Source organism: Vulpes lagopus, chromosome 4 (genome assembly GCF_018345385.1).
Source record: "Vulpes lagopus strain Blue_001 chromosome 4, ASM1834538v1, whole genome shotgun sequence".
NCBI lineage: Eukaryota > Metazoa > Chordata > Mammalia > Carnivora > Canidae > Vulpes > Vulpes lagopus.
This window is the reverse complement of record NC_054827.1, coordinates 34,169,635-34,183,470: the sequence shown is the minus strand read 5'-3', so window position 1 is coordinate 34,183,470 and position 13,836 is coordinate 34,169,635. Positions and strand designations below refer to the sequence as shown.

The window sequence follows — 13,836 nt, the reverse complement described above, 5'->3', positions numbered from 1 at the left end:
GAATCATTCTTCTAAAAATGAAGAAGGAAACTAAAATAGAATTTGCAAATTGATGAAACATGTGAAAGAGCCTCATCCGCTCCCACATCATTAACTATTCGTTGTTGTACCGGTGACTTCCAAGACTTACGTGAGCCTCCTCTTTCCTCCACTTCGCCAACGGAGCGTTTCCAACCTCCTGCCACAAACTCGGCACATGCAAGAAGGCCAGACGGGGCCCCAGACAATCTCTGTTTTTTTTTTTTTTTTTTTTCAATCTCTGCTCTAATCCCTAAACCAGCACTCAGTAGGAACATAATAAGCTGTTAACTAAATGAATGAATGTATGAATATTTAACTTGCTTTTTAAGGAAATCAACAAGGGCATCTGTCTACACACAATTTTATTTGGTTTTTGAAATTTAGATTGGTTTTCTAACACTTTGCAAATAGAATAGGGGCACACTTGCTCCTCTGTAGCATTCTGAATGAGGAAGTGTCCAAAGCTGTTTGCTATTAAGCGGTAATCAGATAGGGAAAGGAACGTTTCTGGCTGCAGAAATTCTCCTCTGTGAAGACAAACAGCTCTCAACCCAGGAGGAGATGGTGTTCTACAGTGCAGGAACATATAGAAGGCTGATATCCCTTTCAGATTATTCCAGACATTCTTATTCTTCAGGCCCATGTGCGCTCCAAAGGGAGAGAGGGAAAGGGAACACCCAAGTTTGCTGGTTTTGCATTGTTGGGCAGAGGGCAGTCTCTTAATCACTTTGGTGGAGAATTGCCTCTAAAGTCTTGTCCCTGACACTCTTCAGGAAGCTCAGAACTACAGTGCCACCTGTGCCCCTCTCTTCTAAGGCTTGTGATGGCCCAGGGAGATGGTTTGGCTTCCTGCCCTTTGCTTTGGTGGCCGCTGTGATGAGGTATTTGGTCACCACAGTGATGTGATAGCTGCGAAGCTCCACCAGGGCCTCCACACACTGGTTATAGGCTGTCAGAAGTTGGTCATTTCCAGAGGACAGGATGTGGTCTCTCAGTGAGGGAGCTGAATGGATTTCTTCTATAAAGGCCTTATGGGAAGGAGGCATGTACTCCCTCATCCTGTGCAGAAAGTCAGCTGAAAGGAACAAACCAGAACAAGGTCATAGCTCCACATGGAAAGATAAGAGAGCCTGTCTACTTTTCTGGACATTAGTGCAGCAAAAATTCACTTTTGTTCTAACTTTCCAATCTACATTCCTGGCTCTTTTGCCCATAGGCGTCAAATACTATATCCTTGACTACTGATAGGAGATGGGAAGGAAAAATGAAGCAGCACATCTCAGATAACTAAGTTAGAACTAGATCTATCAGCCGATGTATAAATATGTATTTTATACCCACAGAGAGCAAAGTATATTGCTAATAATCATCATGGGAGATATCTACAAATGTAAGGCATAAACCCTTGAACTGATTTGCTAAATACTCTGCTAAAATTTGCTTCCTAGGTGCTTTGTTTGGAGGGAATGCTAAGGAGGAGGAAAGTAAAAGACTTTTATAAGGGCAAGAAAATAAAGAATGACCAACTGTTTTTTCATAATTGCCTCAACGTCAAGTTGCTTAAAAATCAAATCAATAGGGGCACCTGGTTGGCTCAGTTGGTTAAGCGTCTGCCTTTGGCTCAGGTTATGATGCCAGGATTCTAGGACTGAGTCCTGCATTGGGCTCCCTACTCAGTGGGGAGCCTGCTTCCCCTTCTCCCTCTCCCCCTCCTTGTGCTCTCTCTGTCAAATAAATAAATAAAATCGTAAAAAAATCACATCAATAGATATTTATAGGAAATATAGATAGATCAATCATTTATAGGATATCCATTATATGTTGAATACTATCATAGTTCTTGACAACTGACTTTTGTGGATGAGACTGGACACAAAGTTCTAGTCATTTTTTCTAATCCAACTTGAAAAATCTGTACTCTGAAGGGCCTGTTTGCAACTATTAAACATTGGCTTGCTGCTGGCAGGTAAGGAAATGAATAATTTCCAGCTTCTAACCTGGTAGACTCCTCTTCTAGTCGAAATAGACTTGGCCTGAGGTTGCAGCAATTTTACAAGGAAAGGCTTTAGGGAGGAGCTCAGACCCATCACCAGCTATATCCAGAGTTAGTAACTTGATGCCACAGCTTTCAAACTCCAGATCCCTCTCCCAGTTTAGAGACAGGAAGCTTCTGCTTAAGAATCCAAACAAAACTACAGGAAACAGCTGGATATATAGCAATGTTTTAAGATGGAAGTGAAACCCAATATCCTGTTGAGATCAAATATTAATTGACTTGACACAATAACATCTGGCAGGCACATCGCCTCCTGGTTGATTGGGAGAAGTATAGACTTCGTGACATTTTAATTTATACTTGGTCTTATCAATTGGTAAAGATATCTCTGTTTTTCCTCCCTGTTATGGAACAAAAAGAAAAAGAAAGTTTCTGACTTACCACTTTCCTTGCTATGACAAATGCCTAAGAATTCATCAAAGGCATGAAGCACTGTGCTCTGAGCTGCACTCCCTCCAGAGTACTTCAAGGGCTCTGTGGAGACTCCTTCATAGGTCAACCCCACAGGCATTGCTGGGTTATCCTTCCATCTAAGCCAGAGTAAAAGTCAAAGAGAAGGAGTGGGTGCTAGGAGTTAAGAGCATATTTTCTGATATGGAAATGTCGAGTAAGAAAGTAAACATAATTTCAATGCTAATTTTAGAGCAAAAGACTGGATATTTTTGTAGGACATGTCCTTAACCATGCTTCAACATCATAACAGGCCACAGAATATAGCCCTTCCTTTCCTCAGTTGAAGGATTATTCTAGAGAAGTAAAGGATATTTAGAGAAGAATCCTTAGCATTGCTCCTATGACATATTTACTAGAAAAATTCATTTATAAAGATGATATCAGTGCTGATCCATAGGAGCAATTTAGCGGCTCTGGAATAATCTTCAGTCCTTCCGCTAACCTTACTCTTGATGACCTGATATCTTTAACTCTGCAAGTAGAGCTTTGAAAGTAAACACACACACACACACACACACACACACCTTTGCCCTTCCTTGAAACAGCTATAACAGTTGTCACGCTGAACTGTCAGTTGTAAATACTACCTGACTTTGTGGGAGCACCTTTGTCAAATATATTCTTGATAACAGGTATTGATAATGAGGGCAGCGATAAAGAGAACACAGTGCAATCCTACAGGTTACCAGAGGGACATGTAGATGGACTGGAATTGAGGCCCTGAATCTTGTTCACATGAGGTGGGTCTTCCTCCCTTCCTCTCCTCTTCTGTCACCTTGATTCAATTTCTTTGTCTTTTTGTGTCTGAGTTGCCCTACTTCTACCTCCAACTATTTTATTCATTTCCTGGTCACATTTTTTATAGGTCTCGACTAATTCCGGAGACTATGTGGGTGACTCCATAATAAAACAAAAACAATAGCACCAAGAATATATTCTAATTGCACTGCCAACATGTTACTGTATACACCCCCTTCACCTTCATGTTCTCATTTGACCTCTTTTGAGTAGATGAAGGCAGATTTTTCTAAAACCCATTTTACAGATAAACAAAGACTCCAAATCTTTAAGGCTCCATATTGTTAGAAATGGGGAAACCAGAATGTAAATCCCAAACTTGTAATTTTCTACTTCCTTTTTCTGAGATGCCTGCATATAGGATTTTCACTTTTTACTAAGGAATAGAATCTTTTTTGTTATTGCTAGGAACAAGCCACAGTCCCTGCTGGGAATGGTTTAAATAACAGGCTTACACTGATGTCTCACTTTCTTCCTTTAATTCTAAAAGTCATTTTGCTCAAGAGAAGGGAAATGCATTACACACATGCAAGAGCCATAGCCAGACTGCTCTTGCTGTTCATGACCTTTTTCCAATACTTTCTTGAGGTAGGAAATGCTATAAGGAGCTGTGGTGTTTTCTTTGGAGGCTTGTTTGGTCAGATGTTCTATGGTTTCCACTTGCATGAATGTCAGAGTGGCCTTTGCAGTTGGGGCAGCATCACTCTGGAAATAGATGAGGCATAGAAAGCAGAGCTGGGGAGAGCAAAGGAAGGATTCTGATCATAAGATTAGAAGATGCTGTAGCTACTGGGAGAGAGGGCTCTTTTTCAGGCAGTTAAAGAATTTAATCTCAGCTTTGATATTTATTAATGGTGAGTATTGGCTTGGTTAATTAACCTCTCTGAGCCTCAGGTAAGAGATACTAGGATCCATCTTATTGGGTTGTTGTGAGAACGAATTAAAATAATACCTGCTCAGTGCCTGAAACATATTAAATATTTGCAAAATATTAGCCATTTTATATTATTCAGGTGAGTTGGAATCTCTGCTCCCTCCATTCATTACGCTGCAACTTTGCACACACCTTTGTGAGTCTCAGTCCTAAACTGCACCTACTTCCTAAAGCTGCTGCTTAATTAAATGGGTTCATGAGAAGTTTTATGACTTGTCAGAGCTCAGAGCACTGCTTCAATAAAATCTCTAAATAACCATTTATGGGGAAGGAGTATTGAAAAAGTGAGCAAAGACAAGCCAAACTGGTTGAGAGTTGTCTTTGCCATCCTGTGGATGATCTCAGATAGTCAATCTGGTCTCTTTCAACACTCTCCTCCTCATCATGAACGTTTTAAGTGTTGGACTTTATCAGGGCTCAATCTTTCGGCTTCTTGCTACTTTCACTTCCCAAGTGGTCTTATCTAGCTTCATTGATTTAAAAAGCAACTATATTAAGACAATTTAAAAGCATACACTTTTACCTGGACCTCTCCCTTACGGTCCAGACTCATGTATTCAACCACCTACTTACAGATATCACCACAGGAATGAGCATGTCCCAAACTGAGCTCCCAACTTCCCCTCTCTTTTGCCTAATTTGTTCCTCCTACAGCCTTCCTCATCAGAGAAAATGGTAACTCCTTCCTTTCAGTGAACCAGGCCAAAACCTTAGTGTCATCTTCAACTGATCTTATTCTCTCCCTTCTGCATGCAATCCAATAGCAGATCCTGTCTACTTTACCTTCAGTCATGTTCACAACTGAACATTTCTCAGCACCTCTGCTGCTTCCACTCTAGTCCAAGCTAGCATCCTGGATTGTGGGATAGCTTCTTTAATACTTTCCTGGCTTCCAGGCCTGTTCTCAAATCATCTATTTTTCACTTAGAAGATAGATCAGTGATTCAAACTTAAGACAGATCATGTCATTTTTATCCAGACTTGCTACTACTGACTTTCTCTCTCAGAAAGGAGCCAACAAGCTCTGACCTGATCTGGTCTTTTGCTATCACTTCTATCTTTTGCATTCTCCCCCGTGTGTATTCCATTGCAGTGACACTGGCCTCGTTGCAACAATTCCTCCATGACAAGCATGCTCCAACCTCAGAGTCATTGCAATTTTTATTCCTTTTGTTTGGAATAAATATCTAGGTGGTTTAGTTCTCACTTCCTTCAGATACCTGCTCGAGTGTCACTTAGAAGTGTGGCATTCCCAGATCATAATAAATAAGAAACTTCAGCTACCATCCCTATCTCTCCCTGATGTCCTGTGTCCTACTTTGCATTTTCCCACATCACTTATTGTTGTAACATATAATATATGACACTTACTTTAATTATATTAATTTATGCATTATCTGGATTATATCATTAAAATGTAAGCTCCATGAGAATGAAGTTGCTGTTTTGTTTTATTGCACCATACCTACAACTAGGAACTGTGCCTGGCACATGGTAAGCACTCACTAAATAGTTGATGACTGAATGAGTGAAAAAAATATCACTCCATAATTCCATATTATATGTCTAGAATATGTAGACCCAAAAGTTTGTCTAGAAAGGACCTAGCAGCCAGCTCTAAAGAGCTCAGATGCTCAAAAGGCCAGGAGACATCAATCAATCTCTTTTTGGTGCCTCACATGAAGAGGATGTGTTAAAGCCACATTGAAGGTGATAGGGAAAACATCAGCACATAAGTCCAAAAAGATAAAATAAGGGGACCTACTTTGAAAACTCATGTTCTCCACCTATGATGAGATTAGTCTGAGGATGGGAAGTAGGATTTCTCTGACTAGACCAAGGACTGCTCCCGTGTACTCTCAGGCCTAAACTACTGTTGGTAAAAGAAAGGAATTAGTTTCCTTTCAAATCTCTGTAGGCAAGGTTATTTTTAGTCTTTCTTATAGCATATTTCTAAGAAACCTAAGAGGAAATGTAAACAGAAAGAAAAAAAGAAAGAAGTGAAGTGACATTTTCCACAGGGGCTGATGACTTCCCTGGAAATTTAATGTGAGAGGGAAATAAAAAGAATATGTTTAATCTACAGATGATGAAACTCTCCCAAATAAATTTTTCTTAAAAAAGTAAATGAAAACAACAAATCAAACATAGGACAAACCAAGAATATGGGAGTAGATTTCGATTTTTCAAGACAAGTCTTGGGAATTCTCAACAGTCTAGATGATTTTAGTCATCCACACTTATCAATAAATTTAAGATGTACTGATATTCCGATGTAGTTGTGCTACATGGGAAATATTTTTGAGAATCAGGCAGAGGGGAGACATTCATGTAGATCAAGATAAAATGCATCACTGACCCAGAACTTATTTTAATGAAAACAATATGCCCTTGCAGTGACCATTTCATCATGATGGGTAGAATTTTAAAAATATTGCCCCAAGGGCAGCCCCGGTGGCTTAGCGGCTTAGCGCCACCTACAGCCCCGGGGAGAGATCCTGAAGACCCGGGATCGAGTCCCACGTCAGGCTCCCTGCATGGAGCCTGCTTCTCCCTCTGCCTGTGTCTCTGCCTCTCTCTCTCTCTCTCTCTCTCTCTCTCTCCTCTCTGTGTATTCTCATGAATAAATAAATAAAATCTTTTAAAAAAGATATTGCCCCAAGATTTCTGTTCTAGTTCCTAGAATTCTTCATATTATAAGCTCTCATGCCTATCGATATGATATACAGCAGGGCAAAAGAGACTTTGCAGATGTAATTAAGATTACTAATCAGTTGACCTTAGCACAGGGAGTTTTCTGCATCATCTCAGTGGGCCCAACCTAATCACATAAGACCTTAAAAGCAGAGTTTTCCTCTGGCTAGTGGCAGAAGGAGAATTCGGAGAGATTTAAGTGCTAGAAGGATTGGAAGCTCCATGGTTGCATTGCAGAATACCATGTGGCAAGGAAAACAGGAGGCCTCCTATCCGACAGCCAGCAAGGACACAGAGACCTCAGTTTCAAAACCACAAAAAAATTTGCTTTTACCACAAACCTGAATGAGTTTAGAAGTAAATGACTCCTCAGACTCTCCTGACAATGGCTCACCCCAGCAGATAGCTTGACCTCAGCATTTTGAGACCCTAAGCAGAAAACCAAGCTGAGTTTGCCTGGCCTTCTGACCTACAGAAATGTGAGAAAATAAATGTGTGTTGTTTTAAACTGCTGTTTTAACTTGTGGCAATTTGTTATGCAATAGTGGAAGACTAACACAAATACAAATTTGACAGCAAAGTGAAACACAGCGGATTTTCCAGAATTAAGTACTTCTTAATTCCGGTCTATTTAAAATGTTTTAAAAAATGACCCTTTGTTCTCCAATTCTACCAAAACCTATCTGCATGTTTTGCTTAACAATTGTTGCTGGAATCACTGTTGTATAATCAAATCTTTTGTCTTAACCCTGAGCACATGCAAAATGCACAGAGAGCAAGAAGAGTTCTAAGGATAGATAATCTCTTTGGAGAGGATTTTGGGACTGAGTAGGCATACAGCAGAAGTCTGAACTCTGAGAAACACCCCCAATTCCATTCTGCACCCTTCTCCATTTTTCTTGTTTCCTTATAAATCAGGTACCCATCACTCTCCAGTTATTTTCTGGAGACCTTCTGGCTTCCACTCTCTGAGCCCTACTGAGGCCACACTGGCCTCCCCTTTGAGTGTCTCACACTCCAGACCTACTCAATCTAGAGAAAGTACTGAGTTCATGTTGTCATTCCCTTTTTGCACCAATGTAATATACCACTAAATCTACTGATAAATCAGCAAATCTATGGTTTTGGTATTGGATTTTTCTCTGATTACTTTCAGGCACAGCTTCAGATTCTTTCTGTCAATAGCACTTCAGCATCTCCTCATTATCAAGATGGAACACGAGGTGAGTTCTATTTCACATTTTTCACCTCATTCATTCACTATTTTTGTTTTTCCCTATTCACCATTAAAAAATAAAACAAATACACTTAATTTCTCTCAATTAATATGAATAGGAAAGCAATTTGATTAAAACATGTCAAGATAGAACTAATGTATTTAAAGGAAGAAATGTATCTAAGGGTAGAGTTCTGTAACTGGAGAAATGACAGGCTATGTGACAAAAGAAGAGACCTGCAAATAGAACAAATGGCTTGGGGTAGCTCTTTTAGGAACATTAGAAGAAAGCTTTTAAACCACTTTCTATGCTCTCATCTGCCTTGGTAACAAGGGGAAGCGATTGGATATAAATGATCGAGCTTCGTGGTTACATACTGGCTTTTTTTTCTACCACTGAGATGGGATTCTAAGTGAATACAAATGAATCTAATATGATGGTCTAAGGAAAATTATTACAAGCTTAAATATTCAACCTTCAGTGTCATTTGTCATGCAGGTGGTACCCCACCTCTTTTATCCAAGGGTGGATCCAAATGATCACTTTGCTAGCAAGGGTTTCTTGGTGTGTTTCTTGCCATAGGAAGCTCCCATCTCCTCTCAGAAATTTGGCATAAGCTACAGAGGCCTCATGCAGGAAAACAATTGAACTTTACTTACCCAGAGAGAAAGATCCGGATGACTGCATAAAATATGTCTGGATCAACATAATCTGGAGAAGCAATCAAAATGTGAACTTTACTACAGGCAAAGAAAGCAATTGGTTGCATGTGCTTGGGTCCTGCTGCTCTCCTGGGGCCATCTCCTCTATCTGATCTTTGTGGAAACCTGGAAGGAAGGCCATAGCAGGAGGGGGATGGAATGTTCTCTTCTGTGGTCCCTCACTGGCACTTACAGAATATTAAACTGTTCCAAATGCTCCTCTCTTCTATTTGTGGCACTTCCCTTTCCTGAACTTCATAACAACAGAAGGAGTGGTCAAGGTCATTTTTAAAAATTAATCTTTTAAACAGACATGATATTTGAGAGAACGTAGGAAGTAGTAAGAAGAAACATAGAGAAAAAGAGTCACCTTTCTCAAGGCTTTCACAAGAGAGGAAAACTAAAGTCATCAATGCTCAAGCAAAGTTCCGTACACGCAACGAAGGACAGAGGAGGTGAGAGTGTCTCACGCAGGGGTTGCCACACCAGGGCCTGCATGGGTTGTATAGCTCCCTTTGTAGCTGCATTCCATAGTCTAATCAGCTAGTTTTGCCTCTAAGCCAATGCGTGGGGGTAATGGATTCCACTAGTTTATTAACTTACATTTAAAGAAACGTGTCCTCACATTTGCACTACATTTCTTTTCATTAACTTTTAAAGATTGTTCCTTCTTCACATAATGGGGCCCCTCTGTGACCTGGCATGTTTCTATTACCTGGATTCCTGTCTATGTTTCCTTGTTTCTCTTTGAGAACAAAACAAAACAAAACAAAAAACAGGGGTGCCTCAGTGGCTCAGTCAGTTAAGTGTCTGCCTTCGGCTCAGGTCATGATGTCGAGGTCCTGGGAGCAAGTCCCATGTGGGGCTCCCTGCTTGGTGGGGAGTCTGCTTCTTTCTCCCTCTTTGCCTCTCCCCCCGCTTGTGTGCTGTCTCTCTATCAAATAAATAAATAAATAAATAAAATTTTTAAAACAATGCAAAATACCCCCAAAACGTCTTTTTTTATAAGACCCAGATAATGTCATCTCTATACCATCAGTTCCCTTTTCTACCATCTTACCTAGTCTCAGTTTCTCTATCTCTATGTTTTCTGAAGCCCTATGGGCTCAGGTAACTCATAGCTTCCTTTAGCCTCAGGGATTTCCAGTGCTCTGCTCTTCTGGGACAATGTCCCATGTGGTGCACTTTTATTTGGGCCCTGTTTTTATAGCTTTCCCATCTGGTGCTCTGTTCCCACAAAAATATTAAGTATTATGTAGAAATTTTGCTGAAGCAGTAATGACCAGCAAAAATTTAATATTTTATCCTTGAAAGTAAAATTAGCCAATAGATATAAAATAACTTCAGTGTAAAAATATTGTCAATAAATGTAAGAAAAGTCCATTTATTATATAACAGACAAAAAATTAGCTAATTAAGAATGGGAAGAAGAGGATCATTGGATGGCTCAGTGGTTTGGCACCTGCCTTCCGCCCAGGGCGTGATCCTGGAGACCCAGGATGGAGTCCCACGTCAGGCTCCCTGCATGGAGCCTGCTTCTCCCTCTGCCTGTTTCTCTGCCTGTTTCTCTCTCTGTGTCACTCATGAATAAATAAATAAAATCTTTAAAAAAAGAAAAAAAAAGAATGGGAAGAACATCTTTGAACTGATAAATCCACTGAAAGCCTACTGTACATTTTGTACTTGATACTGAAAGATTAAAAATAAGTATTTTAAAATGTGGAACAAACAAGGATCAGCCCTTCTGTTCAACATGATGTTAGGAATCCAAGCCAGAAAAATAATAAAAAAATATTTAAAGAAATAAAAGTTATAAGTATTATAAATGAAAGAGTAAAACATGACTCTCAAATAATATGATTTCAACATAGGAAACCCAAATGATTTGCAAATAATTACTAGAATTAATAAGAGTGTTTATCAAGGTCCTAGATCCAAGGTTAATAGTTAAATGTCAATTTCATTCCATAAACCAGCAATATATAGTCGGGAGTTAGTTAAATCAAAAGATACCATATTCACTAGAAAAAAAATGTAAAGCAACTATGAAAAAATCAAAAGATATCAAAGTGTCTGACTTCGAATGAAATTAAAGAAAATTCAAGAAATTAAAGGGAAAAATCTGTGTACGTTGATGGACAAGAAAACTCAGTATCAATATCAAAGAGAAGAAATGTATCTAAAAAAGAGTTCTCTATGTGGATAAATTTTAGTCAGCAGACAGCAACATGAAGGCATGATTTGGAGTGGCTTGCCCAACAACCTTAGTCGGTGTTTCTGTGCTATTCTCTGATTCTCCACACCCTTGATCATGAGACAGAAAGACTGCATATAATATCAGAATCATGATATCTTTCTCCAAATTAATGTATGGATTTAATGTAAAGTGAGCAAAATTTTTAACAGATTTTTTTCAGTGCAATTTGAGAAAAGCTGATTCTAGCAGTTTACATGAAAGGCGAAGGGTCGAAAATAGTACAGGCACTCCTGGAAAAGCAGGCCAAGACAAGGGGGTTTTCTTCATTTGAAATGAGAAATACTATGAAGCTATAGTTCTTTTTCTTTTTATTTATTTATTTATTTTTTATTTATTTTTTTTTTATTTTTTTTATTTTTTGAAGCTATAGTTCTTAAGACAAATGATATTCCTGTTGGGGAAGACAGACAATGAAAGAGAATAGAAAACCTGGTAACAGAGCCAGTCATTTCATAAAGTCTGATATAAGACAGTGCCAATATTGCAGATTAAGGATTATTCAATGAAAGTAAATTAAATTTATTTCCTATGTCGCATTACATATAGATAATAATTATGTGAATTAAGGACTAAAATGTAAAAGACAAAACAACAATTTCAGGAGAAAATGCAGGAAAATATACTTATGACCTACCACTATGCCTTTTTTTTTAAATTTTTTATTTATTTATGATAGTCACAGAGAGAGAGAGAGAGGCAGAGACATAGGCAGGAGAAGCAGGCTCCATGCACCGGGAGCCCGACGTGGGATTCGATCCCGGGTCTCCAGGATCATGCCCTGGGCCAAAGGCAGGCGCCAAACCGCTGCACCACCCAGGGATCCCTGACCTACCACTATGAAACAAAATCTTAGGCAAGACTTCCTAAAACATAGACTTGGCAAAAGAAAGGATAGATACTTTGACTATATTTAAATTTAAAAGTTCCACTTTCAAAAGTCCTAAGACAAACCACAATATTTGCGACGCACTAGCTAACAAGAAGCAGGCCACCAGGATGTACAAAAAAACGTACAAAAAGATAAGAGGCCATTACAAATATAAGGAAACATCTGCATTCACCAAAGGGACAAGAGTGGTGAGCAGCAACAAGCATGCACATGCTCACACGTGCGCACGGAAGAGCCCTGCACTGGAATCAGAGAATGTAGGGATGAGGTCATCCTCATGGTGGAGTAACAGCTTTCCACTGTCTGCCCCACCAAGAACACTGGTTTAGACTAGACGATCACACACAGACAAGAGCGTCTTTGCGAACATCCAGGAATTGGCTTAAGTTCCAGCACACCCCTGGGCAACAAGATCGGGAACTGGATACATCGAAGAAGGTAAGAACATTTTGTTTTGTACATTTCAGTCCGCACGGTGGCAGCAGCTCAGGGCCCAGAGACTTTCTAGGGCTGTGATTTTTCCCATATGAGCGAGCGCCTGGTGTCCCCAGGTGTATAGGAATCCTGCCAAGCCGACCCGTTTCTTTCCCACCCCATCCAGAACGTGGAGGCATGCCACACAACTGGGGAGACTGGGCACTGGGCATGGGGAGGAGTTAGCAGCTTGCCACGTAGGGCTCTTGTGTGTGTGTGTGGGGGGGGGCATTAAAGGGATCCAGATTATACCAGTCACCTCACAGATCCTGTTAAGAAACCCTCCCATGACATTCTGAGCATGCTTCCCCTGAAGATTATGTGGGACCCAGGAAATTTGACAAAAATCCCCTACCCCTCCAGGAGCAGAGCAGGACTAACTCCATTTTGTGCTGCACCGGCCACATCCTGTGCCCCGACACGACCTGCTTATTGCTTAGGGCGCTGCGCCACCCTAGTCAAGCCCAGGGCACACCCTAATCGGAAATCGGCTCAGTGATAGGCCAGCTCAAATGGATACTATAGGTAAAATGTAATTCAATCGGCCACCTGTGTGTGGACCCACAAGACTGTGCAACTTTCTGCGTATCCCATGGGCCACTGGCCCCTATAAAGCTGCTACACCTCTTAGTCTGGGGGTCCAAGGCCCTGCTCCGTTGTGTCGGGTACACTTGGACCCAAGCTCAAGCTTGTAAATAAACCCTCATGTGTTTGCATTGGTGTCGGCTCCTTGGTGGTTTCTCGGATTCACAATCTCGGGCACAATTACCCCAACTAGCACCAGGACCCCTCTGCTTGTAGGGTCTCACCCACTCTGTGGCCAGCTCTGTGTGCACTCCTGTAGGCTGAAAGAGTGAGTCTTTACTGATGATTAGTGAGCCCATGCAGCAAACTGGTTGATTCTGTGGGATTGGGAGAAAGAGCACAAATTTGAGTCTTGAACACTGCCCTAGGGAAGGCAAATGGAAGGCGGTCAGCCCCTGGCCTGGCTTTGCAGGATCAAGAGAAGGCACACACAATTAAAACTGGGTGACAGGCACTGAGGGGGGCACTTGATGGGATGAACACTGGGTGTTATACATATAGTATAAGACAAATCGAACTCCAATAAAAAAAATATTCAAAAATAAAATAAAATAAAACTTCTGCCACAAGAGGGGGCAAGTAGTATGGAGATGGCATATCCACAGCCTTCCGGGAAAGTCTCTGAATCCCTACCAGGGCTGATGGAAGGTATTTCCTTCCAATATTTGAAGAATACCTCTTCAAATATTTCTTGCAACAATGCAAAGATTCACAGAACATTAAAAAAAATCAAGGAAATATGACACTACTAAAGGAA

The 13,836-nt window shown here is 40.5% G+C and overlaps 1 protein-coding gene across 4 annotated transcripts in view; it reads right to left on the bottom strand.

Moving 5' to 3' along the window:
• Positions 1 to 366: 366 nt before the first annotated feature.
• IDO2 (indoleamine 2,3-dioxygenase 2) overlaps positions 367 to 13,836 on the bottom strand; it is a 57,193-nt gene continuing 43,723 nt past the window's right edge. For all 4 annotated transcript variants that reach the window (XM_041752110.1, XM_041752111.1, XM_041752112.1 and 1 more), the window contains 3 exons: positions 8,833 to 8,884; positions 2,459 to 2,607; positions 367 to 1,096 (listed from right to left, as the gene is read on the bottom strand). In XM_041752110.1, coding sequence (XP_041608044.1) covers positions 741 to 1,096; positions 2,459 to 2,607; positions 8,833 to 8,884 — 557 coding nt within the window. In that variant the 3' untranslated portion in view covers positions 367 to 740. The remainder of the gene's footprint in view (positions 1,097 to 2,458; positions 2,608 to 8,832; positions 8,885 to 13,836) is intronic.